This window comes from Anopheles gambiae, chromosome 2 (assembly GCF_943734735.2).
Source record: "Anopheles gambiae chromosome 2, idAnoGambNW_F1_1, whole genome shotgun sequence".
NCBI classification, from domain to species: domain Eukaryota; kingdom Metazoa; phylum Arthropoda; class Insecta; order Diptera; family Culicidae; genus Anopheles; species Anopheles gambiae.
This window is the reverse complement of record NC_064601.1, coordinates 82,638,248-82,665,904: the sequence shown is the minus strand read 5'-3', so window position 1 is coordinate 82,665,904 and position 27,657 is coordinate 82,638,248. Positions and strand designations below refer to the sequence as shown.

The 27,657-nt window shown below is 40.3% G+C and overlaps 1 protein-coding gene across 4 annotated transcripts; it reads left to right on the top strand.

Annotated features, from left to right (window-relative positions):
- LOC1270401 (nucleolysin TIAR) lies at nt 1–27,657 on the top strand. 4 transcript variants are annotated; one of them, XR_009764628.1, is made up of 10 exons: nt 96–208; nt 2,412–3,246; nt 4,784–4,871; nt 7,402–7,477; nt 9,490–9,592; nt 14,240–14,432; nt 14,503–14,826; nt 14,912–15,059; nt 15,153–15,357; nt 17,951–27,657. XR_009764628.1 is itself a non-coding variant. In XM_061642169.1 (9 exons), exons 2-9 carry the CDS (start codon nt 2,967–2,969, stop codon nt 17,990–17,992), a joined length of 1,254 nt encoding a protein of 417 aa, XP_061498153.1. In that variant the 5' UTR covers nt 1–150; nt 2,412–2,966; the 3' UTR covers nt 17,993–27,657. The 4 variants fall into 4 exon arrangements, 3 of the variants coding, with proteins under 3 accessions (XP_061498153.1, XP_061498152.1, XP_061498154.1); XM_061642169.1 differs by lacking the exon at nt 15,153–15,357 and having other exon boundaries at nt 1–150; XM_061642168.1 differs by lacking the exon at nt 15,153–15,357.

The window sequence follows — 27,657 nt, the reverse complement described above, 5'->3', positions numbered from 1 at the left end:
CCTTCGCGGGCCCAACAAAACGGGGCGGATGGCCCCGACCGAACCGAACCCGAACCCGAAACCGAACGCCACGGCGAAACCGCTCGCTCGTGCCTTTTGTCTGCTTGGTCCTGGCACGAGCCTGCCAGTTAGAGCTGTGTCCGCCTTACGGTTAGTACGATTTAGTTAGGATCCTTGTGTGCTTTGTGGCTATTATGGTATAGTTCCTGTACGTTTCTCCCTCCCGGGCCAGCCAGTGGCAAAAAAAAACAAAAGTTTACCCGTTAAGCTGGTGTTTTGTGTGTGTGTTTTTTGTGGGGTTTTGTGTGTTAAAATTGCTTTATTCCATTACTTTGTGAAATCCGTTTCGACTAACGGCATTTAAATGGCAGCACCACTGCACGCACTACTGGGAAAACATAAATTTTCCACTCATTCACTCACTCACACACGAACACATATAACGCATACATATTAGAATCGTTCCAAGAGTAACCGCACACACGCGCACACAAACACGCGCAAAATCCGCATAGCTTCGGTGTTGAGAAGCGGCAGCGAATCGTTAGTGAAACGACTTTCCTCAAATTCCTCAAATATAATAAAACAATGCTTCAAAATGTTGTAAAAGTACAAAACACTCATAAAACAATGCAAAAGAACTGTAAATGAGAGCAAATTTAAAGTGAAAAAGGAACAAAAAACGAGGAAAACACGTCAAACAAGTGTAACAGGAAAATAGGGACTTTGACAGTGTGATTGGTGTGCCTTCATGCGCCAGCAAAGTAGGCACCGCTAAAACTGCCCAAGGTGTATAGAGAACGTGTTGATAACAGTGAACCAATGTGACCGTTTTTTTTCGGTTCCACCAAGGGCTCGCCGTCTGTGGGTGTGTGCGTGTGTTTGTCGTTGTTAATTGATGAAAAAGAAGGCTCGCCAAAATGCCGCAGAATACTCCCCCCGTCCCCTCCTTTACCGTCCTCCCTCCCTAGTCCGTAGCCTATTTTAACCGCTCGCTCCAAAACGGGGGCCGACCCGATGCTCTCCTGCACCCGACCACCGAGGGGCGCACCGAAAGCGGAACAAAGGATGCCGGATAGCCCCGGGTTTTTTTTATGAATTTTAATTTATGCTGATGTATGCCAAATGATGAGGGGGTCCGAGCAAAAAGGAAACTCTATCCTCGCCCCGGGAATGGCAAACTAGGGTGGTAGGGTGGGTCTAGTCGCAAAGTGTGTGTGTTTTTTTTTGTATTTTATCCCTCGTTCACCCCTTCCTTGCGCTTTATTGGCGTGGAAAAACGGAGTCGCGTGGTGTGCGGCGTTTTGGGACGTGTAGTAAAGTATTGCGAATGCTATCATACTGAACACACAAACACAGAGATACACGAAGTGAGAACAATGAACGAGTTGGCACGGAATAACTGACCCTTCCCCTATCTCACCTCCCGTCATCCCAAGAACACTTGTACAAGGATATTCACACACACACAGAGGCAGGATTGGAAGACACGCACGCAGCACGCGATAGCTCGAGCCGAGCTTTGGGGGTTATAGATTTTCCTGGGAAAAATAGAGCGTGAGAGAGAGAGAGAGATAGAGAGAAGGAGAGAGAGAGAAAGAAGGAGAGAAAACAAAAGCAAAACAAGATAAAAGCAAATTTTCCTGTTGTTTTCTTTCAACAAATTCTTCCCCTTTTGGTTTCTATGTTCCGTTCCGCTGCCATTGCCGCTTTTCCACCAGAAGAAAGGCTCTCTATTGCCAGATCCAGCACACACTCTCTCGCTCTCTCTCTCGTTCGCTCTCTTGGTCTTTCTCTCTCGTTCGCTCATCTCCTGCAAGGGGAATGAGCCCGTGCGGAGCCCTGTACGGATACGCCGTTTTAGGTTAGAACCTCTTTGTGCTGGCTGTGTTCCATTTCCAGCCACGTTTTGTTGTTGTTGTTGTTGGAGATTTTCTCCGACGCTCCTTGCGCACTGCCGATTCATCTGCCGTCGCGAATGTCAAATTTCAAACAACCACTGCAGCATCCGGACGGAGCCAGAGAACAAAGGAAACGCTGTCGCTACGGAGCCCGTAGCTGCCTCGACCGTTTGGTGCAAGTGTGTGTGTGTGTGCGTGTGTGCTTATGTGTGCGTGTGCTTAGTGCAGCCGGTGTATTATAAACCTTGGGCAGGATGTGTTGCTGCAGTGACCGCACTGTCGATACCGTTTGCATGAGATGAACACACCTACACACACACGCGGGTACATTCATTCAAGTTTACGGGCACCAACACAACCAAAAGCTGGGCTACTGTTTGATGAATTACATTGTAAAGCAAATGCACACAACAAAGCTTTAAAAAAACACACACATACACATACTCACCCATACACTGAAGGACGAAACTTTAGGTGAAGAAAATCCTCTGCTTTCCCATTTCACTCCAGTGTCCGATTGATCATTCATGCCGACGCGGTGCCGCAGCTAAACAGCTAAAACCAACTCTAAACACACACATACACAACACGACCTGGACACACAGATACATAAGATAAGCAAAAATCTCCAAGCATCCCATGCACTACACCAGCAGCAGCAGTAGTCGACGCGTGTAACAGAGAAGAAGAAGAAGAAGAAGAGGAGAAGGAAAAACCTATTTAAAAGAAAAACCCAGAGGACCACAACCGCTATTGCATAAAGCGAAAGTATCGTAGCTGTTTTATATTGACATTTTACAAAAGAAAAGGAAAACTCTGCATAACCGCTAAAGGAAGCGACGAACCCCAAACTCGCGCAAAAAAAAACAAAAGAACGAAGCAAAAAAAAAAAACAAAAACCCCACAACACTCCTTCGCAAGAGCCTGAGACTGAGCGACGACAACGACAGCAAGGTGGTGGTGGTGTGTGATAGGCAGCAGCTGCTCAACGTTTGCCAAATTCTGTCCCCGTCACCAGAGCTGTCAGTGCTGGGGTACCGGTACGTACAGGGGGCAGGCACGACGATGCTGGCCATGTCGACGCTGATGATGCCGGCACCGACGATGGCGCTCGGCGCGCCGCAGCTGGCGGTCGGCCCGCACCAGAAGCCGCCGGAAGCGAAGCTGCTCGCCATCCATCCGGCCCACACGCAAACGCAAACCACTCCCCAGCATCAGCTGCAGGCGCAACAGCAGCAGCAGCAGCAGCAGGCGCAACAGCAGCAGCAGGTGGCGGCGCAGCAGCAGCAAGTGGCGGCGCAACAGCATCAGCAGCAGCTTCAGCAACTGTCTGCAATTAAGCAAGGTAGGCTATGCTTTTCCTGTTCGTGTGTGTGTGTGATGACCGTTTTTATATGGGACAAATAAGCAGAAAAGGGAGCATTCGTGCGCCCAGCATGGCTTGAATTCTCGCAGCTCCTCTCGGTCCGTTCAAAGATGCCCGGAAGTTTAGGCTCGTCTTTGCTGGGTCGTCCAATTTTAACCAAGCTCTCCGTCCACGGAGCACACGTTGTTCTCACTCGCGTATGGAAATCCAGTGCATGAAATTGGTACAAATCGGTACAAGTACATACGCGAGACACGCCACGGGCTCGACGGCACTGCCGGAACGGAGTGTGTGTGTGTTTTCTCGCTCGGCTTAATGATTCAGTAAATAAACTTACATTTTATTTATGATCCCCGTGCCCGGTTGGAGCTGCCGGGTTGCCGCGCTCTGGGTGTGGGATACGCATTGCAGTATTTACAACCGATAAACCTATGTACAGCGTGTGTAGTCGCGTCGCGCCGTCCGGACACCGCCGAGGCGTCGCCGTCGTCCTCCTTTTTCCGTTCGAGTGCGGCCAATCTCCAGTGGGCTGGCTGTTTGCAGGGGGCTCGGTTAGGCACGTTATTATTATTATTATTATTGGCTATGCTGTTACCCCCCTCCCCTCCCCACCCTCATTCTCTGAGCCTTTTTTACGCTCACTGTTCCGCTTCACATTATCCTGCGGTTCGTGCGTGTCAACTGGTCAGTGAGGACACACAGTGAAGGACAGAAACAAAGCGCTACCTGCTGCATAGCGGTGCTAGTTGCTGAGGACTTTGAGTAATTGCAATAAATGCATCATGATGATGTGTTTCGCTCTTTTTGCATAAAATCTAAAAAGTCTTTGGTAAGGATGACACTCTCTTTCCTCGAGTTTCGCGACACTCTAGAGACGAGAATCCGAGTTATACGAATTTTTATTTTTGACAGTTCATATGTCAAATCAGTAAAATAATCTTCATCAATTGTCAAATGAAAAATAATTTGCAACTTTTCCAAAAGTTTAATATCACTAAAAAGACAGAAATAACCATATTTTCCACACGAATTGCATTCAACAAGTAATAAATTATATAAATAATCTAAATTCAACCAAAACTCTCAACCTAAATATTAGTTAGGAATATTTTGGCTGCAATACGTAATATTTGACTTACGTGAATGTCTCCGGAACTCATTATTCGCGTAACTTGCCAAAAGACTGTATTAAGAAATCTTACAAACCCAAAAAAAAAATAAAGAATAACATTCCCAAATTTCCAAAAAACATTTAAACTTCAAATTTTCAAAAGTTTACATGTTTCAATTAATATTCACTATAACAAATTCTTACCGTAATTGGATGCAAAAACCAGCAACCACTGTAAATTTAAATTTCCATTTGTCCGGCTACGGGATGGGAGAGAGCGTAACGTAATGCATTTTTCAACATTTTTCGTAAGCACCGCTTGTTTTAATGCATTTAATGCATAATGTTATTGCATTCCTTTTTACCCTTTTGCCTCCGTGTTCTTTGTGATTTCTTCCTTTGCAGAGCATTACCACATATTCGTGGGTGATTTGAGCCCGGAAATCGAAACGCAAACCCTGAAGGAAGCATTCGCCCCGTTCGGAGACATATCGTAAGTATATATCTCCCTTACTGTTCCTTTGCGCTTCTCCTCCTCTTCTTTCTTCATACTGACAAGGCACGAGCAATTCCTTCTTCTTCGTTTTTAGTTTTTTATGTTTTAAATTTAATTTTTAAACTTATTTAGCGTGAATGTGTTAGGTTAGGCGTATGTTTAACGGCCATTTTTCGGTTCCCAGTTTGACGACGAACTATTTTCCCTTCCTTTTGCCGTGGTGCTGTAACGCTACGCCAGCACTGTGTTGCAAAGGTGCAGTTGAAATGACTCCCCACCTCCCTCCCAGTGCTCTTTGGAGCCGAGGGAAAAGGGGTCAATCGAGAGTGCAAGGGAGCGACAGTTGTGAGGAAAGGTGGCAATACATTTCCCTCGACAAGCTCCTATAATGCTCTCGTATTTTCTTGTTTTCTTGTTTCTTTTCAGTTCTGTCATGTATAGTTTGTTTGTTTCTTTTACGCTTTTTTGTACTTGTATCTACCATTCTAACTAATACGCGCCGTGTACCGTGTGTTGTGCTTCCGATAATAAGTTTACTAGAATTTCCCTCAGCCCGTTTTCTGCCCTCTGCCCCATAACGGGCATGGTGGTTCTACACACGTTTCAATTCCGCTCCTTCTTGTTTTTTCTTCTTTTTCTTCTTATTCTTCTATCGATATTTTTGCTTCGTACATACATACATTATCTTACTATCCTCAAATCAAACTAAGTATACAGTAGTAGGCTTTAGGCGTTTTGTTTCGTTGTACTAACTGTTTGTTTCACTAACCCCTTAATATATAATAATAAAAACAACAATAATAATAATAATATTACCAACATGCAAACTATATATGCATACATATACATACATACATCTGCGGCATCCATTTGTGTATATATGTATGTATACTCATATAAATATATATATATACAATTTTACCAAGCTTCCTTTTCCTTGTTGTATTCGTCGTGCTGTTTGATGGTTTTACTACTACTACTACTACTACTAATACTAGGCAAATATTTAGCCGGCCAAAGCAAAGGGTGTAGCTCTGTGCAGCTGGCCATCCCTTCATAAGCACTGCTTCTAGAAGTACGGTGTGTTGCCCTGTTTACCCTTTAACCTTTCCCGTCGAGTGTTAGCGAACCATATTAACCGTATTAACCAGTTTTATTCCATTTTTGTACTAATGATGCCGTTTTTTTCTTTCTTATTTAATAAAAAACATTCAACAAATCAACCGTGTACTAGTGTACTTTTCCTATCTCTGTATGTTGTTCCGTTTATTAGTTTTCGATGTAAAATATGTTTGAATGTGGTTTTCAGTTGCTCCCTGCTCTCCGTTTTGGTTTGTGCGTTCAACAACTACTACTGCCAACACCGGCCAGGCCGATAGATGGCTCCGTGTTTGTGCTAGTGTTAGTCCGATCCTTGGCTCTCACATTTTATGCCATCCTGAGCATCCTTTCCCCTCCCACGTCGCCAATAGTGTGCAAATAAATATGTTTAATCTTCTACGCGTTATAGACGTATATTCATATCATTAGCGAGCTTTTTCTGTTGTTTCAAGTACCGTACACAAATACACACCCACACACATTTACTAATCTGTCGAACAATGTTTGTGTTTAGCGCGTCTTAGGCTCTATATATATATATATATTTATAAATATTGTATGTTGCCTCGTCCGCCTAGTTGTGCTCGATAGTGTCCCTCGTAATCCTTTTAATACAAAGTGTTCCTCTGATCAATTTAACGAATCATCACGCCGCCTGTCACCAAATTCCCTTCTCCCCTTTCCCCCAGGCCCTGGGGTGGCCAAACTTACGCAGCCAAAAAATGGGTGTCTGGCCCGGGCATACTTCCGGTCGAGCCGTTCGGACGAATCAGCGTTGGCACCAGCGGTTCGCTATGTCATCATGCGTGGCTTTTGTCGCACTCGTACAACGCATGCTCACGCCGGACCAGAGCCAAACCGCCTCGTCTGCCAACGCGAACCTCTGGCTTCGGTTTGTTTTTGTTTCATCTTTCGCCACTATGCTCTCTTGCCGCTGTTGCTTGCGACGCTGTCTTTCCGCACAACTGTTCCGCAACACATTTGGAGCAAGATTATGTAGCTTTGCATAAGTGAACATCAGCTGCACCGATGTTTACCGATCAAAACGGGGCTCGCTATTATCATAGGCGAATGCACCGTTTACAGGCAACAGGCGCACGCCTTCGTACTGAGGTGCAGTGGCCAACATGAATGTGAAAAAACTGCTGCACAATGTAATGGGTCGGCTAGGCATTTGCGTAAAGGCTTCACGACGAATCGACGACAGCAAGAACAAGGGAAATGAACGCATAATAAATCGGACAAAACAATACAGACACTCTCTCACACCTACACACCCACACCCACACACACAAAAGCTCGTATTCAGCCAAGTCGCCCGAGAGTGTGCCGTTTTCTAGCAAAAAAAAAACACAAACTTTGATTCTATTATGCATAATTAACTCACAAACCGCTCCCTCCATCACCCGTCCTCCCTTTTTTATAGTGATTGTCGCGTTGTTAGGGACCCTCAAACATTAAAATCAAAAGGATACGGATTTGTTTCGTTCGTAAAGAAAACGGTAAGTAACGTTACAAACTTTCTAATCAAACTCCTCAACTCCACCTTTTTCTAAAAAAAGAAATAACGACAATTCGCCAACAAAATGAACAAAACCAAACGAAGCCAAAAGCTTTGACTGATAACAATAGAGAATGTTGAATTCTGGAGTGAGAAAGAGCTTAGGCACAGATCAAGTTTGTTAACACAACACACAGCTCACAAGTCAACCTTATTGAGGGCATCAATTTAGATACGATAGACCGCTGACATGTACACTTTTGGACACACAGAAGGTTTAATACAAAGAAAGCTGAAACAATACGCCATTGCAGTACAGTAAAGCATCAAATATCCGGGATGTTCGTGGGGCTCACCATTCTAAATCTGTAGAAAATTCTCACTCAAAGTTTTTTTTCTTCTGAAAATGGTTTTCATGAAGAGTAAAAGAGTATGCGAAATGTTGTTTCGCAAAAAAAAACTTCATCATTGTTAGGACTGACTATGAGAAAGTTTATCATTATGTGAAGGATTTTATAGTGAATTTCGTCTATCCTTGGTTATTATAATTGACGATGTTCAAATCAATAAGATATTACCCTTAGTTAAATTGTTTAAAAGTATAACTAAAAATGATGAATAAATGTTAAATTTAAAAAAAATACCAGGACTTACATTAAATTACAACTTTATGACCACTATACACCATGAACGATCATTTTTCTGCCCAAAACTCTTGTGGCTTACTAAAAAAACACATTTAACCAATGAGGAATGTTTTGAATTCAATGAATTCAACTAGGAACTGTATAATGGAGGAATTGAATAAATTATAATATTTTTGTTTATTCAAGAGGAACAAATTTAAGTTATTGAATTGAAAAAAAAAATATTTCTTCAGAATTTAGTAATAATCACGTTTTTGCCAATTGCTTTCAGTCCCATTGAATTGTTACCGCGAGGCTACATGAGGTGAAATATACAGCGAAATGAACTATTTGACAAGCGAAATATCTGACGGATAAAGCATCACAGCAACCTGCTGATGTGTAATGCAAACAAATAACGTGCACAAAATCGTAACTAAATTCATTGAATAACTGCAATATCCAGTACTTCGTCAATTTTGAGTCAACAGTTCATAATTTCTTCCAATTAGTGAAAGTTCTGCTTAAGAAGATATTAATTTTAAGTGAATTTCGAAAGCCCCCAACCCTTTAGCTGTACCTGTCAGATATTTCGCCTGTCAAATAGTTCATTTCGCTGTATATTTCACCTCATGTCCCGCGCGGTTAAAAACTGAGACGTTTTATTAGTACAGAACAGCCAAACTCAATCGAAAAGGAATGACAGTAGTTGTTGCCTAGATACAACGGTTGCACGTCATTAGTGTCCTGCTTAGTAATGTTACGATGTCGCAAAATGTTCTAAAAATCCAAGAAACCACCAATCATTTTTATCGTTCCCGCTTCAATCGAATTTGGAAAGTGGCAAATCTTGCTGAAAATTCGTTGTGACTATCTTTGGGTCGTCTGTTTCTAACGATTTTTTTTTTTTTTGCGAACTCTGAGTGAACAGAATTGTAATTTCTCTTTTAGTACAAACAAATTGTGTCTGTAGCAGATCTTTCACAGAAATATAACATTCACAATTTTGATCAGCTAGATGTGTTGAGTTTGAAGCCACGGTAACACAGCTTACAAAAGTAGTGTGTAAAAGCTTTCTTTTGTTCAGCTGGGTAGTATTTAAATTCACGAGGTACCTATTTTCTTCCACGAACATCGCTCATACCTCAGCCATTCACGGATAGATGACGTCTTACTGTACTGTACGTACTTCCTGGGTAATCACGCAACTGGTTAGATAAAAAAAATCACTTTAGGTGGAGTAGAAACAAAAACAATCAAATGAGAGAGAGAAAAAAAACTCATTGCAAGCTAGAAATTCAATCAATCCAACTCAACAAATGCAAACCAACCCAGAAATGGAATCCCGCATCCGTTTAAAACCAAAACCAACCACTAACAATTCTAGGAAGCGGAAAATGCAATTGCGGCTATGAATGGGCAATGGCTTGGTTCGAGGAGTATTCGAACTAATTGGGCAACTAGGAAACCCCCTGCAAGCAAAAACGAAAGTAAGTATCCCACGGACGCACGCAAGAGAAACGAACGAATTGCATTTTATTTTAGTTTGTAAGCAACAGAAACATCAGAAGAAGAAAAAAGCCACAAAAACTCCTATATTAAAAAAAAACAAGCTGCGTAAAGAAACGAGCAAAGAGCGACGATTTCGCTTGTTTTTTGAACTGTTATTTATGATTGTTTTTGTTTCTGTTGTTTTGTGTTCTGTTTGGTTTGATATTTGACATTTTTCGATGGCGAATAGAACAGTTGAACTTGTTATTGATTAGGTTTGTGTTGTGTTGTTCGTGTTGTTTGAGCACGTGAGCAAACGGGCACTACCACTGTGTGCACTGAAACGGGGGAAAAAACCAGTGCTACAAACTGACCAACAATGTTACCCGGCAAGGTGCTCCTAATTACTAGTGTTTCGCAATCAGACGGGGACTACGCTTTAGACATGCAGGGAAGTTTTTAGGGTCGTAGAGTTAGTCAGTTATTTCCAAGGGGCAGAGATTATAGTCGTGGATACAAGGGAGACCATTGAGGCGAAACAACAGCTGGGATAGCAATAGTTGCACCACAACTCTTTGACTACAAACCCAACCTAGAGTAAATATTTTTCGAAAGGTTATGATTTGCCCTTCTTAATGGTGGACAAACCCTTATCCTCTACAAAGGCGCTCTTCGTTTCTATCCTTCACCATACGCGTGCATATTCTGTCGTACTACTTAGCGCCTTGGGTGCGAAGAAATTAGCATTTTGTTTTTCTCTCTTTATATCATTTCGTCGGGATTTGTGTTTGATTATTTTGCCGTATTTCGATCAATCTTCCCGAGCGAATTTTTCCTCCCACAAATGCAGTCTTTGGCCTTGTTACTCTTTGTAAACTTAGCAATCACTCCGCCAGGAAACGCTTCAACCATCGGCCAGTCACTCAGTTATAGCCGATGAATCTTTTTATATTTCATTCCCATTACCCACCATGACAACACTACACGATGATGATGATGATGATGATGATGATGATCAAAATGTTGATAATGATTCTTATTACCTTTTACCTTTGAAAAAAAAAAACAAAGAAAGACGGAAACTAATTCTTCAAATTATCTGTATTAACCCCACGCCTATTGCAGTAGAGCTTTAAGCTTGAATTGAACCCAACACAAACATTCACAATAAAAAAACTGTAGACCCTATTAACCTGCGTGCGGCCAGAAATATGCTTTATGTAAGTTCACGGTGCATGTACCGCATAACAAAAAAAAAACGATTACAACTATTTCTCCCAATTCTCTATTTTCATCTTAGTTTATACATATATCAATCTTTTCTTATGGCTATCCTCGTAATACACACATCTTTCACTTCCTCTTGTTTTGCCCTCTTCTCATACGTCTGTCTTTCCTTTCTTCATTTATCTGTATTTCTTCTTCTTCTTCTTCCTAATCTCAATTATGAATGCTGTCTTCTAAGTGATTTACATTTTCTTCTTTCTCTTCTTTTAACCTTCTTTACTTCTTCATTCATTTTTGTCATCTTTATCCTACTTCCTACGGTTTTGCTGTTTTGATTTCCTATTGGTTATATATTGCTCTATTTGCTTTTCATTTTTTTATTTATCTTATCCAACGAACAAATTGGTTTTCAAATGCGTACATTTCTTTCACTCATTTATTTTCTTCTATTTATTTTAATTTTACTTTTGTAATTTCGATGCATTTTTTATATGTTTACCCATCGTTTCCTTAGAACATCCTTTTTCTATCCATGCTATTTACTATCCCTTTTTACACTCTGATATACACACACTCACACAAGCGCGCGTCCTTTTCATCGATGCCACACTAAGCACACTGACACGTAAAACCCCCCAAGAGCCAGACTGCAGTGTCAATCTAGTTGCCCGGGACAATCTCTTTTAGCAGATTTGTCCACTGTGTACATATGTTTTTTACTCTCACTCTCTCTCTCTTTCTCTTTTCACTCTCTCTTTGAGCGATGTGTATAGCCATGTAATACTGTAAAACATTCCTGTTTAGTTTTTCTTTGATTCAGCATTTATTTTCGATCTTAACTATTCGTCAATAACTACGCTAGTTCAAATATGAGTGTTGTATATTTTTCTTCGGTTTTTGGGTTTCGTTTCCCTATTACGTACCTTTGTAGAGTTTGTTATATTCGATTCGCATGCATGATCAATGTCCAAATCAGTCAAAAGCAACAAATGTCCAACCAGATGTGTTGTTGTTTGCTGTTGTTACCCGTGAGCGTGTCTAGTGAAGCGCGCCTGTCCTGGCCGGAATCGAATGCCCCAAACCGTCCGCCATAGGGAGAAGCGTACAAAACAAGCTGTAGTGTCCACGTGCTCTGTTGTGTAGCTTAACGAGCCCGGTTAGCCGACGTTTTGTTGCTCCTTTTCTCTCTCGTGCTCAATATTAACTGTCACTGTTATCGCTAATGCTACTACCACTGTTAGTACAAATACACCTACCACCTCCGTGCATTGTGTGACCGATGTGTTGTAGAGTGGTGTCGTTTCGACGGATTGTTTTTTTATATTATTTTAATACGGTGTGACGTACTACTAGAGTGCTTACTGTGCTTTTTGTGCTCCTTCCTCCCAGGAATCTGAACCCCCCGGGACACAGAAATAAACCTTGCCCGGAATGAATTAGGTTTGGTGTGCCTTTTATCTTTACTTTTGCTCGCACATTTGCTTTTACCTTTGTTTTTTCTTTACTACGCTGGGTTATCTGGACTGTGGTTGAACTAGGAGAAATAAATCCTATCCATCTGATTAGTGATCTTCTGGTAGCAGGTGGTTTAAAATATAGGCATAAGAAAATACAGAACAGTTACAGCAATAACGAATAATTGCAAGCTTAGCCTGTGCTTGTGTGCTTTATGTTCGCCTCCCATAAACCCTATAAATCGTGCCCCCTTTTTGCCTTGCTCGGGTTTTTATACAGTGAATAGTGAAACAAAAGTTATCCAAAAATTGTAGTGTTTCCAACAAAAAAACTAGAGACCACACAGCCAATCGAAACGGGAATGATCAAAATCAAAGAGTAAAAACAGCAAAAGGGAGATCATACGATCCGAGAAGTAGAGCAAACGCGCGCCTGTACTAATTGCCTGTACTAATGCCGTCAGGGATGAAAGTGGATTAGAATTCTTGATTGCAAAAATTGTAACAAGCAAACACAAAAAAGAACTTAAAATAATGCCCTTATTTTCTATTAATGAATGTGTTGGTGAAATGTTAGCTGACCCTAGAGTTTGTAAACAGCATTTTTCTACCATTTTTCCCCCTCAATATAAAAGCTTATTATGTTAGTACTATAATACTTCTTCGAAATTTTTATTACATTATACTGCATATGTATAGTTTTATATATATTACCATTACAATACCGTTATATGCATATAAACATGAATATATAAATATACTACACTTTGCATATTCTACATACTCGTGCAATATACTCATTACATATATCAAGTTACTTTTGCTAATTGGTTCTGTACAACTTACATTCAAACTCATTAGCACACACACACACATAGAAACACATACACACACATCACTCCTTGCGTCAAATGCTATTAGAGAGTTTAACAAGAGTCTGTTAAGGCAGCGTTTACCATCGACGAACGATGGGAAAGCGGTGCCGGGTTGCGAACGTCGCGACACTCATTTACTTACTACGTAGTATGGCTTTCGATGTCTTTTACTAGCATTTTCTTATCTTATCTCCTACTCGTTCTGTTTTTCTTTTACCACTAAGCTTTTGAATGGTGTGTGTGGGTAGTAGTGCTGTGTGCAAGTATGCGTATTATTATTAGCTGTCAGTACCGTTTAGCGCGTTCGACTGAGGTTCGGCTTGGCGGCTTGGCGTTGATCAGTCAGTCAGTCAGTTCACACGAATCCAGGCCAGAATCTGGGGCCGTTTCTACCGTGAGGATCGAAGTACCGGAAAGTTTCTGTGCAAGATCACACGGTAAGAAATCGACTGGCGAGCAGTGTTTGGATGTTACTAAGAATCGCCTAGGGTACTACACTACTGCTGACCAACGCCACCGTCTCCAAACCCGAACCACGGGCACAACTACTCGCACAGCCTTGGTAAAGCGTAGTAAACGCGTTATCCACGCTAATCCACGACTTCCTGTGGATTGTGGAAGTTTGTTAGGTTGTGTGTCGGTTTTGTGAGGCATACGTTAGCGCTCTATGTTGTTTGTACCATATATATATACATATCAATATACATATATATACCTACATTTGTTTCACTACTTTACTTAGCATTGGCTGCAAGGGATGCTGTGTGGATTTTTGCATATGATGTATTTTTTTTTTTCGTTTTGTTCTTTCAATCATTATTCCGAATCGAATCCAAACATACTAATTACTTTCTCTAGTTTACCAATGTGAGCGCTCGAATGTAATCGCACACTCACACAAGTTTGATTCCTTTTTTTCCATTACTCTTATGATTAATATTATCACAGACATACAAGCAACGATGTATTTTTTTATTTTTTTTTGCGCAAAGCAATTTGCGCACCATTCTACCGCCAGCCTTGTTAACGATTGTTTTTCCTTTTCGGTTTCAATTGCCCACCAATCCCGCTCCAAAACGTGCCATTGCAGTCAACGCAAAGCCACTGACATTCGATGAGGTGTACAATCAAAGCAGCCCGACCAACTGCACCGTCTACTGTGGTGGGATCGGTGGCACACTGGCGGGTGGATTGAATGAGGACATTTTGCAGAAAACCTTCTCACCGTTCGGCACCATACAGGAGATCCGGGTGTTCAAGGACAAGGGCTACGCATTCGTAAGGTAGGTGAACCAGCGCCACACGCACGAGCGAACGCTAACCGCCACTGACGTCACTTTCGCGCATGCACAGGTTCTCCACGAAGGAGGCGGCCACTCACGCCATCGTTGCGGTGCACAACTCCGAAATCAATTCCCAAACGGTCAAATGCTCGTGGGGCAAGGAGAGCGGCGATCCGAACAATGCGCCCTCGCTGGCCAGTCAAGCGCTCAGCCAGACCGGCTTCCCGTTCAACACGGCGTACGGCCAGCAGGTAGCTGGGTACTGGTATCCGCCGGCTCCCGCCTACCCAGCAACGCCGGCACCGGCTGCCACACCGCTGCAGGGCCAGTTCCTGCAAGGAATGCAGGGCTACACGTACGGCCAGTTTGCCGGATACCAGCAAGGATACATGGGGTAAGCGGGTTCACCGTTCGCCACTCGCAGGAGGCGTCGAATCAAACAACAAACTAATGGTGTGACGACGAACTCTCTTTTTTAGCATGGGCATGCAGATTCCCGGAGCCTGGCCAGCCGTACCGGCACAGGCGCAACTGCCGACTGCCGCCCAGCAGATCACGGCCCAGAGCGTTGGCGGAGCGCTGCCCCAGACGGCCGGGGTCGTCGCCTACCCGATGCAGCAGTTCCAGGTGAGCCCAGCACAAATGTAGCCAACTACTGCTAGCACTGACGCACTGGCAAGCACTCTTCTCAATCTACCGTAACTGTGTACCTTTCCGCAGCCGGGCTTATTGCACCCAGCGTACGCTAAAACTGTCTAGAATGCTTTTTGCCATTGTTGCAAATCCACGCGAGACCCCTATCCTATCGCCGTCTATCCTCTCGTTGCCATGCGGGTGCGTACAAGTACGCATCGTAAACAAGAAAACAAAAGTTGACTTTTTCTTTAGTAACTATGCTTTCCATTCCGTTTCGTAGCTCACACCGGTAAGACCAAATACTTTTAGTTTGAAAAAATAAAAAAATAATAATTTGCTAACGCTTTCTCGCGTACCATCTGATCGTTTTACGTCCACAGCCGCACAGAGTTAAATGGCACAGCCAGCAGTTTTGCAAAAAACAAGTTTTATATTTCGATATTTTTGTGTTAATATTGCAAGATACCGCAAATATAGAATATTATGTCTTTTTTTGGTAGAAAGACGTACAAGTTCATAACAAACGCTACAATTCGCAAATATGATTTGCTCTATGTAATGATGCATATTTGTATTGATCGACAGTAGCTCATCTTTGGGATGTTTTATCTTTTCAGTCCGCTTTTGTTTTGTATGACAATTGGCAGTTGCAGTAATATCAGCACTCCATACGTTATCTGTTCTATTCAGTGCCATTAACCGATTTGCACATTTGTCAGTTAAAATAAGTTTAAATTTTTTTTGTTGCTTTAAATCAGATGTATGCAATATTATTGGATACTAAAGTACTAACATAATACGACTCGTGCAGACCATTTGCATTTTGTTATCTTTTTGATTAATTTCAAATTTATTTTTCATTCGACATTTGACATGTGTTAAAATGATACAATTTCGAGATTTGGCTCGAGAAATGGTCAGTTATTGTATCAAAATCGTGAAACACTGCATCAAAACGACCAATTAATATTCGTGGCAAATTCTATTCGATCTCTGTGTTCTAAAAAATCGTCAGTTTTAAAAGAAAAGCAAGAGCAACCGTGCAACATTTCATAAAGTTCCAATCAAAGTTAGTCATACTTTAGTACTAAAACCAGGGAAGATTGAGATTTTTTTAGAACAAAGAACTCGCATAAAGTTGTCGCAGAAATTAGTTGGTCGTCTACAAGCAGTATTACTCTGAATACATAGTAGGTGACCGCTTACTGAGATGTAAACAAACTCCAATTAGCGAGCAATTATTCATTTAATTTCATTTTTGTTGATATAAACTATAGTAGCGGAATTTGGGGCAAGTGTGCCACCTTAAGCATTTCAAATTATAACTCACTAAAACGTGTTTTTCAGAAGCCGATTTAAATCTCATAACCATTTTACATCTATTTCCTCACTTATAAATGAGTTTCGCTTGAAAAAAGCAAACAAAACAGTTTTTGAAGCGTTTTAAAGAGGGTCCAAAAAGACGTTGTTTTTTGGGCTATGGGGCAAGAGTGCCACTCGTATGGGGCAAGACGGCCACCTGGTTAAAATAACCGTATTTCTTTGATAATTGGAAATTATTACGTTTGTACCACTAGTGTATGTATTCCTACATTTCTTGAGTCACCAATGAACCCCTTTTCATCACAAACTGTATCGCAATATGGGTTGATGCTGGTCTGTTTTTCCGGAGTAGAATCCGCTTGTAAAAGCGCACCATACCGCTGAACGCTAAAACGATGTTTACATTTTTGACAGCTCTCGCCTGTGAAAGATGGTGGCACACTTGCCCCAAATAGAGATGGCTCTTTTGCCCCAAAAGTTATAACTTTTTTGAAATTGAATTTTTCAGTGACAAAAAGAAAGTTTTTTTCAACTGACCCCACAAAAAATTTTACGTTTTCTCAGCTATACGGTGGTGTAAATATTTTCTCGGTTGATTGTTCGCATGATTTTTGAGAGCTTATTTGATTGGATTAAAAAATTATAATATTCTGCTCAATTTTGAAACTCAACATAAATCAGTTCAAAACAATGGGAAATATCGATTGGTCTATATGAAATTCGTCTCAGTATACCTAGTCATTGGAAAGCAACCAACTGTATACACAATTGATCATTAAACTAAAGTTTTTAAGGAAAAATGCTTGGTGGCACTCTTGCCCCGTATGGCACACTTGTCCCAAATTCCGCTAATTCGTTTGATGGCGTAAAGTAATAGGAAACCTACGCAAAAGACCCTACATTTGTGGGAAAAATTCACATTGGCGATGATTTTTTCGTCATGAGATTCCGGATGTTTCATGATTAGACGTTTAAGTACTTTTTTTTAAATCTGAGAATCACTTCAGTTAGCGAACCTCCAATTAAAACGCACTCCAGTTTAAACACATCCAGCTGGCGGTCACCTACTGTAGTTATAAGATGAGGAACTCGGAGAATTGCTGACTGTAAAAGTATTTTAACTAAATCAAACTCAAAAACAAAGAAAAAATCTGCGATGCATGATGGTTGTTCCCGAGACGTCAAAATCTAATTTGGCAATTCGATATGTGATCGTAATGAATCGTCCATTCTTGGTGAAAAGGACACCCCATCTACTATGACCCATGGTCGATCAATGTATGACAGATGCAGGCGGGAATTGACCGTTTTAAAATTGAAAAGATAAAACAAACCTATATCCCAAATGTATACTACATCTTGTACTAAACGCATGAGTATTTGTATTATCCGCTCCACACCCACATACGCACGCTCACACATACGCACACGCGAGCATCATAGAAACGGGATTACACACACTCCCCCGCTATAACTACCCGCAACCAAAAATTAAAACCCCCCAAAAAAGATTCACCCGTTTTAATGTGTTCCATTTTTCCTCCTACCTACAATTTCAGTTAGCTGAAGACGAATGGTTAGCGCCAAGTCTTCTAGTGTAGCTTCCCTGATGGCCATCACTGTGCGGCTGTGTCTCACAGCGTAATTAGAATGCAGAGGGAGAGGGAGAGAGAGAGTGGAAAAGAAAGTATTTGAAGATTTTTCAAAACCAACAAAACAAATCAGCCTGTTCATCTAACTATGTACACACACTCACACGTACGCACTCAAACACAAACACACACAACTCTACAGACAAGCGAATACGATTCCGGTGGTACAAACGAAAAAAAAAAAAACAACAAACAAACAAACACATAAAACGCGAAGCATCTATATATGCACAAGCGTGCGGCCATCCGCATGGTTGTGATGAACTAGCAAATGAAACGATGTGAGACCAGAACAACAGCAACAGAACAACAGACATACAAAAATGTAGAAAAAAAAAAACAAACAAAAAAAAGGAAAAATTAAACTAAAATAAAATGCAAAAAAAATTATAACATCCCCTTACTACTGTAGTTATGACAGTGGTTGCTGAAAACTATTTCAAAACAGACCGTGCAAGACGGCGGGATTGCGAAGAAAAAGGAGCAAACAGAAGGGGAAAACAGTTGAGCTACTACAGGCTGATAGTTAGCAAACGTCATCACTTAATCCAATCATCTATCCAACAGAAGAAACAAACAACCCGGTAGCATAGACAGACAGACAGACAGGCAGAAGCGCATGAGTGCGCGTATATATATATATAAAAATATATATTGAGCAAAAAACCATGATAGGCATATGTGTGGGAACATGGACGGATGGGGGGAGGGCGGCCGGCGCAGAAAGACGAAGAAAGCACTAACAATTTTACTCCTGATATTTTTCATGATAGATAGTACTCATTAAATGAAACCACACGCAACGCTCCAGACACAGCAACCGGGTGTGTGGCACACTTAGGGCATTTACATGGCGAAACTGATTTTTACAGCCAAGCGCAGGTGGTGCAAAACTACGTAGAACAAAACAAAACATAAACAGAAACAATGAAGAGTGAAAAAGCAAAACGAAAACACACGACACCCCCCTCCCGCCTCCTCTCTTCCCTACAACACCCCCGTTACATCGGGTGGGGGTGTGCGGGAAATGGGGCGGGTGTGTGTGTGTGTGTGTGTGTGCGTGGTGCCGACAGCAGAAACACTTTGTGAAAACAATAATGATTCGTCCAACGCTAAACGCTAAACTTACCGGTTGACAGACATGACCAGAGATAGAGAGAGAAAGAGAGAGAGAGAGAGAGAGAAAAGGGAAAAAGAGAGAAGTAGAATTTATCGCACTAGCGGGACCCGGTGGTACCGGATGGTTTTGAGATGTAACAACAATGACTTGGTAGGCTTTAGGTTTCAGGCAGACAGGCATTTCTTTTCTTCTTTTCATCTTCTTCTTCTTCTTGTTTGATCATTTCTCAGTATCATTTATCGCTTACGCGCGCGCAGCGCGAGCGAAGGAACGAACCCAGTGGCAGTTGCAAACAGGCAAGACTGAGGAAGTACAACCAATGCAGGAGTTGTCGCGGATGCAGATTTCGGCCTCTCCGCCGCTCTTCGTTAGAACATTGGTGCGATGTATGGGCACCTTTTGCAGTATTGCCGAACCAGAACTTCCACTTGCACTTAGCGCCAAAACGGTTGGCAAAGTTTGCTGCCTGGGTTTGCGTATCATAACCGATGTTTATGTTCCATTTTAAGGCTGTTTATTTTGTCTCGTAATTGAGTGACTGTTGTAATGTATTGCATTTTGTAGGGTTTTTCATATTACAGCAGATGTATTTCCTCCTCTTTTTTTGCAGATTTTTGTATCATATTTGGAGCGTGTTTTTGTTGTTGTGTTAGATCACTGACAAACTGGCTTTTTTAAATGTGTAGTGTAAAACTGTTATACTGTATGCAAACTACTAATGCTCTCTGCCAATAAGAAATCGTATTACTCGTGTTTTTGTTTTTCCTTTTTTGTTTCGTTTTTACCGCACACTTACGGACCGTTGTGTGCCGTCGCGTGTGACTTTTGTGCATACACTCTAGTGTTGTTGTACTGTTGTCCTTAGGTTTTGCCCTTCAATTCATTTGATATATATACATATAGTTATCTGTTTTATTGACAACCCCAAACGCGTCGTTCCGGTAGTTCCGGATTTGCACGGAAAACCTGGACACTGCGCGAACACAAAAACACGTATGTGTAATGTATGCGGAATGGTATTAACAAAAATTCCAAAACTGCTATATATATTTTTTATTATTTTACCAATTTTTGCGAATATACAATGTTTTATATAAGAGGAAAAAACTCGAAGGAGAAGCAAAATGAATATAAAAATAAATAAAAAAAAAACATTTGTTTAGACCAAATATTTTTAAAATAAATGAAAGAAAACAACAGTGTCAATACAATCAAAATTGCATAGAGAACAAAACGAAGTGGAAGAAGAAGAAGAAGAAGAAAGAGAAGCAGAAGTAAAAATACATTCATTTGAAAACCATTGTGATGAAAACTATAACACAACAAAATAAACATTAAACCAACATTGATCCATTGAACAGGAAGGCAAAGCGTAGCAAGAAGGGTAGCAAGTTAGAGAGAACTACTAGGGAAAAGTAATCCAAGATGAACATTCAATGATGTTTACTCAAACGAAGAAGAGGATGAAACGACACTGGAATGATAAATTATATTGACGACTAAAGAAAACAATACATATATATATATATATGAAAGTAAATAAATAAATATATATAATTATATATATATTATATATATAGAGGAGCATCATGAAGCTCTAGAATTAAACATACACTTATACATATACACAAAATAGATAGGAGATATTTAATTAACTGTGAACAATTTACCAAACAACAACAGCAACATAAACAGCAAACAAAACAAACAAAAAAGGTGGAGCTCTATATATTGAAATCGTATTTGGCTCTAGACAAACAAACCTAGATAAATATGATGGTTTTTTGAAATGGGAAACACACACACATACGCGGAAACTAAATAACGGCAAAACATCTTTACACATGAACAAACGCATAGGATTACATAGAGGAAACAGAAACAAAGGAAAAACTTTCAAAACCAAACTCTTCTAAAAAGCTGCAAACGAACCCGTTTGAAATGTTGTATTGTCTTGAGTACAGAAAGAAAGAAAAAAAACACACACACACACACACACAACAGCACACATACAGACGCGTACACATGTATTGAAGTAAATTACAACTCGCAATTGAATAAAGAGTTAGTGAATAGTGTTAAAATAACGGGGTTTAAACCTAGAACAAACGCGTAAAATTAAGCAAAAACACACAGTAAGAGTAAACACAGCAGTAAAAAAGAAACCGAAACTCAATCAAAAGCAAAGCAAGAAGAAAAAAGCACATACAAACACATCTAATAAATTCACAATTACAGAAGAAGAAACAAGAAACCAATCAAAGAGCAAAAGAGCAAATAACAAACATGAAGCAATTATTCAAAAACCTAGCGCGCAGCTAACCCGACAGCAGCAAACCGTTGGAGCGCAATTTATTAAAGCAAAAGCAACTTTAAAAGGTATTGGAAATTGGATAGAAGCAATGGCAGAGGAGGGAAAGCAATTGGTGCAATGAAAGATGAAGGAATGTAGAGGAGGACAGAATGAGTGAGTCATTCGAAAAATCATTTTATCGACTCCTCGGTCCCCGATTCTCTCTGCCACCATCCCTTTTTCCCGATGTGATGTTGTCGTTGCGGGAAGGAAGGTGGAAAACAACGGTGCGGCAAACTAACCCAGCGCGGGAGAGGACTGCCGCACTGGTAAATGTCTTGTACATTGTAGATGCACATCATTTTAATGTATTTCGTTTCGAGAGCGAACCCATTTTTGCTTGGTAACGTACTACTGTATTTGATTTCTTAGGGCGTTGCTTTGGACCAACTGTATCACACAGTTGCCGTTAGAATATGAGTTGGGAAACATGTTTGATTTGTTTGAATGTGCCGATGGTTGATACATCAATTTCTACTCTAGCAATTTAACCAAAACGAAACAAAACAAACCAAACCAGTGACCAGTGTAGTAGCAATTTTCATTGTGACGACGGTGGCAAGGATGAAAAACCAAAACACAAGATGGTAGTGACAGTAATGGTGTATGAACTATACAGAGAGAGAGAGAGAGAGAGAAACAAAAAGAGAACAGAAAGAGAAAAGAAAGCGCAGAAAATAGTAATGCAAAGCAAACAAGTCTTCTTACTATTGGACGAGATCCCTAAGACACATTAGAGGAGATTCCCATATCTCGTATATTAAAATAATATATTTACATATATATACACACACAAACACACGCACAGACACACCCACACACACACACGTACACACATGGAGTCCCTATGACAAAAAAAACACACACACACACGGAAATAAGACGGAAAATGGAAGAAAAAGGTGTTTGTTACTTTATTTACAACGTATTTGAACGACGTATTTGATTGTATTTCAGTTGGTGTGTAGTAGCCCTTTTTGGAGGATGGTTTTGAGTTTTAGATAAACATATATACATACATATATTGCGTATAGTTTGGTAAACCTACCTTCAGCCAAAACGACGCGAGTACGCGAGAGAAACGTAGCACAGCCGTGCAGAATCTTAAACAACCTTTAACAATTTAATCATTAACGAACCGAACAGAACAGACTTTCTCGGTAGGCTAGACTTTCTACAAACACTAATAAAAAAAAAAGAGGCGGACGCGCCAGACCAGACTAAGGGCATTAATGAAGCAGGTGTAGCAGCAACCATCTGTTAAACACTGCAACGCTGCAACACACAGCACTAAAATAAAGCACCACAAGCGAGGGATTAGGAAAGTAAAACAGGAAGGATGGAAGAAACGCAACAACATAAGTAAATAAGATACTAATCAATTAAACCTTACCATTTAAAGCAACAGAAACTAACAGAATAAAAAAGAAATCCAAATTAATAAAGAAACAAGCAAACAAAACCCACACATACACACAAACACAGCAACAAACAAACGAACAAAGTCAACAGAAACAACAACCATTTATATAGCGATTAAAATAAGGATGGAGAGTGAGCCAAGCTAAAGCTCCCATAGAACCACACACAGACAAAAAAAACACATAGAAAACAAGTTTACCAGTGCGAATTATTAGATAGGTATTGGAATCTTTCAATGAAGTAAAATCAAACGAGAACCTACAAGAAGTAGCAAGAGAGATAAAACTAAACCACTAAAAACATAAACAAATACACACACACACATATACACATATACAACAAGCACCATACAACAATCGAGCAAAATCGAAACAATTGAAACATGAATCAAATGTATTAATTTGGCCTTTCTTCCCATAACTCATCAGCCAAGCCCCTTCCCCCCAGTTTTTACGCGTGTGTGTGTGTGTGTGATGCAGAACAATCTTTAGTAATGTATTTGCGAAAACAAAAGCCACAATAGAGTACCGGATCCATACACCAGGAGCAAATGAATATTTAAATTACAAAACTCAGCAGCACACAAAAAACACACACATACACACAAAACAAAGAAGCAAGCTAAGAAATGTACTAAAAACTATTGACAGAAACTCTAATTAAATGCAAAAAAATAATACAAGTTTGGGTTGTGATGGAATCGACGACACTCATGCACCGAGAAACATGGAGAAGAAAAGGTGGCCAATGAGGAGAATCAACAAAGGGGGAAAAAGGGAATGCACGTGCGAGAGTGTATAAATATGTAAAACACAATACACGGATTTGTTGATTGCGGACAGTAGAGTAGTAGCCGCTGCTAACAAACTAACCAGAGCGCGGACGACGTCCCAGGAACGTTCTTAAAAGATAGAAAGGTCTATTTTTAGTGCATATTGTAGCTGATGATTTGAGTATTAAACTGAACCGAACCAATAGGAACGTTTTCTTTTCTGTCTGTCAGTCTCTCGCAACTCTCTCTCTCTCTCTCTCTCTCTCTTTCGCTTTCTTAGTGGGGGCTAGCGGGAGTATGTCTTTGAGAAGAGAGAGAGAGATAGAGAGGGAGAGAGAGAGAGAGAAAGAGAGAGAGAGAGATAGAGAGAGAGAAAGGATGGGTGCTTGATAGCAACCGGAACCGGAGTGAAGACACTTTTTCATAGCAAGCAAAGCAAACCAATTAGATAGCAATAGGAAAATTCTACCGTCGGGCAATATATATATACACATGTGGCAAGCGTTTGTCGGATGATGTGAATGAATTGATTTACCGCAAACACTTTACTAAAACAACCTTAACCTTAACCAGCAAAACTAAGCAACAGAAGAATGGCAATCGATATTAAAATGCAAGATGGAGCAGAACCACTGTGTTACCAGTTACTATAATACGGGAGACATAGCAGAAAGGGAAGGAATAGGGAAGGAAGGCTTTCATGGTAGCGAAGCACAACACTGCAATTAAGCGACTACTACTACTACTACTCCTACTACTACTAATACTACAGCTACTACTACACCTACTATTAAGCAATCTACACAAACACGCACACAGACACAACACAACAACAGAAAGAGCAACAGAAGTAAACCCAACTAATCCTACCATCTAAGAACTTCTCTACCAAGCTACTGTAAGTATTTACTGAAGAAAAACAAACAAACAAACTCTATCCAACATAAACGTCAAACAAAGACAAACACACACAAACACACACGAACACACTGCTAGTGATTACTGAATACTATTAACGATTCCGATGCCTACCTCTGACGGGAGGAGGGAAGCACACCACCACGTGGAACTGAACTACTGTGATTTCCTTTTGTTTTCTGCTTAACAAAAACAAAAACAAAACAAAAACGATTTTTCCCCCCGTTTTGGACCCCTTATACTCTACTGATAGCTCCCGAGAGCCAACTCTCTCCCCCCCATCTAGGTTGTTTGTTCAACATTGCTCAGCTCGATGATGATAGCTCGTTGATTGTTTAAAACCACTTCGTTGTTGAGTTCGTTATTTAGAAAAATTGAATTGACTTTCGTGTGAGACAAGCAAAGTGCAGGAGAAAAACAGAAACAAGAAACAAGCGAATCTATTTCACTGGAGGAAGAAGAAGGCAAGAAAGGTAGGGAGCCAGCTAATCCAGCTAAGCAAGCGGCACAAGCCATGGTTAAGCGTGTGGTTCGGGTATTACGCTGATATTATTAAGGTATATTAAATAAGGCCGCCATTCATCACCACTATCCCGGGTGCAAGCGGGCAAAACACAGTTGTGTGCAAATTGTTGTGTTGGATCGACGTGGAAAAGAGAGACAAAAAAAACAAAACAAAACTAAACTATATGAAAAGCAACGATCTCGGTTAGTTTTTAATCGGCAAAGCAAGCGTGCAATTACAGTAGAGAATTTATTGAACTTAGTAAACCAACCAGACCGCCACACCGGACAGACACGCACGGATATGGGGATGGGAGCGAGCGACGCATTCGTTCGCGTAGGGTGGAAATCATATGCCAAGCTTTTGATACACTTCACCTCACACTCGGTTTGGGTTTGTGGGTTCTATCAGACAGGACATACACCGGACATGCACATGTGCTCCCCATAGTTGTCGCCGTCGTCGTCGTCTTCGTGCTCGGTTTTGAGTGCTATTGAATTTAATGGCGAACTGCCAAATGATCACGAAACACTAAACAGCATTAAGAAAGTAAGAAGAGAAAGAAGAAGAAGAAAAACAAGAGCTATGTGAAACCAGAAACAAAATAAGAAGGGGAGGGTTGAAACCAGAGTGTCGAAGAATTATTAAGTATTACATTAAGGAAAACAATGAAACAAACAAAAACCAACACAAAAAAAAACACACACACTTGTAATCGCAATTGAATGAGGAAAGCTATTTGTAAGGTACACAAAAAAGAAGACAAAAGAATACATAATACATGCCACTACAACACACGAACATTATTATTAAATATTGACAAAACAAGAAGCAAGAAAAGAAAAAAAACACAAACAAACAAACAAATCAAACATATTATATTTATAAATGGAACGAAACAATGAACTGTTTGTAAAACACACACATACATATTTGCTGCTATAATAATGGTTTGAAAGAAGAAGAAAGGGCAAGGGCAAATCGTAGCATAAGTGCGAGGAAACATGAGAATGTTCAGTGCGCAAGTTTCTGCGTTAATACTTTAAAATGCAATTTCGGGGTAAGTTGGAAAGTGAATTAGGATATGGATAAAGAAGGAAAAAAACATCACAGAACACACATACAAACACATACAAAACCAAAAGCACATCGTCTCCGCAAGACATTTAAATGAGCAAACGGATTGAGGTGTGTTGCACTTACTCTCATCCCTACTTTGGAGGACTGAACCAAGTCGAAAGGAAGCGAAACAATGAAACTAACATGTTAAATGCAATAAGGTAAAACAAAAAAAACAGTGGGAAAAATATAATACACACAAAGAACAACACTTACACAGGCTAAGGGTATAAAATGTAAGCGAAACATTCATAAAATCAAGAGAAAGCTCCACCATTGCAACAACCGAAATACAGACACACATAAATACACAACATAAACAACACATGTTAGCACATTATAGATGTAGACGCACATATGAATTAAAAAAAAAACAAATAAAAGGAGAATAAAAAAAGACAAGAAACACACACCCCCCAAAAATGTGTATCATTGCATTGAGATAAACATGTAGCCCCATGCTTAAACCGGTGATAGTTTACTTGACGCTGCGTCCTATAGGAATTGGAAACAGATGAATTAAACTACCGCCATCAAATCAGATACAAAAAATAAACACATATTTAATGATTTACCCCACAATTGAATACAACAAAATACATTATTTTAAACATTTTAGTTAAACACCTCGCAACATTGGAGTGATTTGGCTGATAATTGGTTCGTTTTTAACACTTAAACAGCACTTTTCTAAACAACGATAAAAAGGCAACCCTCACAACACTCAACATGTGATTAGACCGACGTGGGACTATTTGGAGATTTGTGTGTGTGTGTACAGTTGTTTACAAAAGTACAGTTCAATTCAAACTACTAGACGTAAGAAAGTATACAACATACGCACACACACACACAAACACACAAACACGAATACAGCATACACAAACAATTGCAAGGGCAACAACAAACTACATTAAAACACAAAAAAGAGAGTGAAAAATATATACCAAACCAATGTTTGCAAATCTATAATTTTACAAGTACGATATAAAGAAAACAAAACATAACGAAACAGAAAGAAAGAAAATAGCGACAGGCAATAGCTGCTATAAACGAAGCGAGGGGAAAAACAAGAGAAGCAACTACAATGTGCTAAGCTGTTTTAAAATGAATTAAATATATATACACACACACACATATATATCTGCATATTGCGAAATGAGGCCCCAAATTTGGGTAACGAGATGACTCAGTAATAGTCAAATTATGTGCACGGAAAGGAGGCATGCACGGAATCGCAGCATAAGCGGAAACAATTGAACCATGAAATCCAAAAAAAAACGAAATTAAAAAACAAACAAACCAAACCAAAACAGCAAAAACAACAACAACAACAAATCAACCATAAACTACTACAGTTGTATTGACACGAAAATATCAATAAAACATGATGATTAACAAGCAA

Bases quoted from the DNA above. Each gene is read 5' to 3' on its own strand.
- LOC1270401 (XM_061642169.1), top strand. From the start codon at position 2,967: ATGCTGGCCATGTCGACGCTGATGATGCCGGCACCGACGATGGCGCTC. The intron at 7,478-9,489 runs GTAAGTAACGTT...TAACAATTCTAG, and splicing joins TTTCGTTCGTAAAGAAAACG to GAAGCGGAAAATGCAATTGC. The intron at 14,433-14,502 runs GTAGGTGAACCA...GCGCATGCACAG, and splicing joins AAGGGCTACGCATTCGTAAG to GTTCTCCACGAAGGAGGCGG.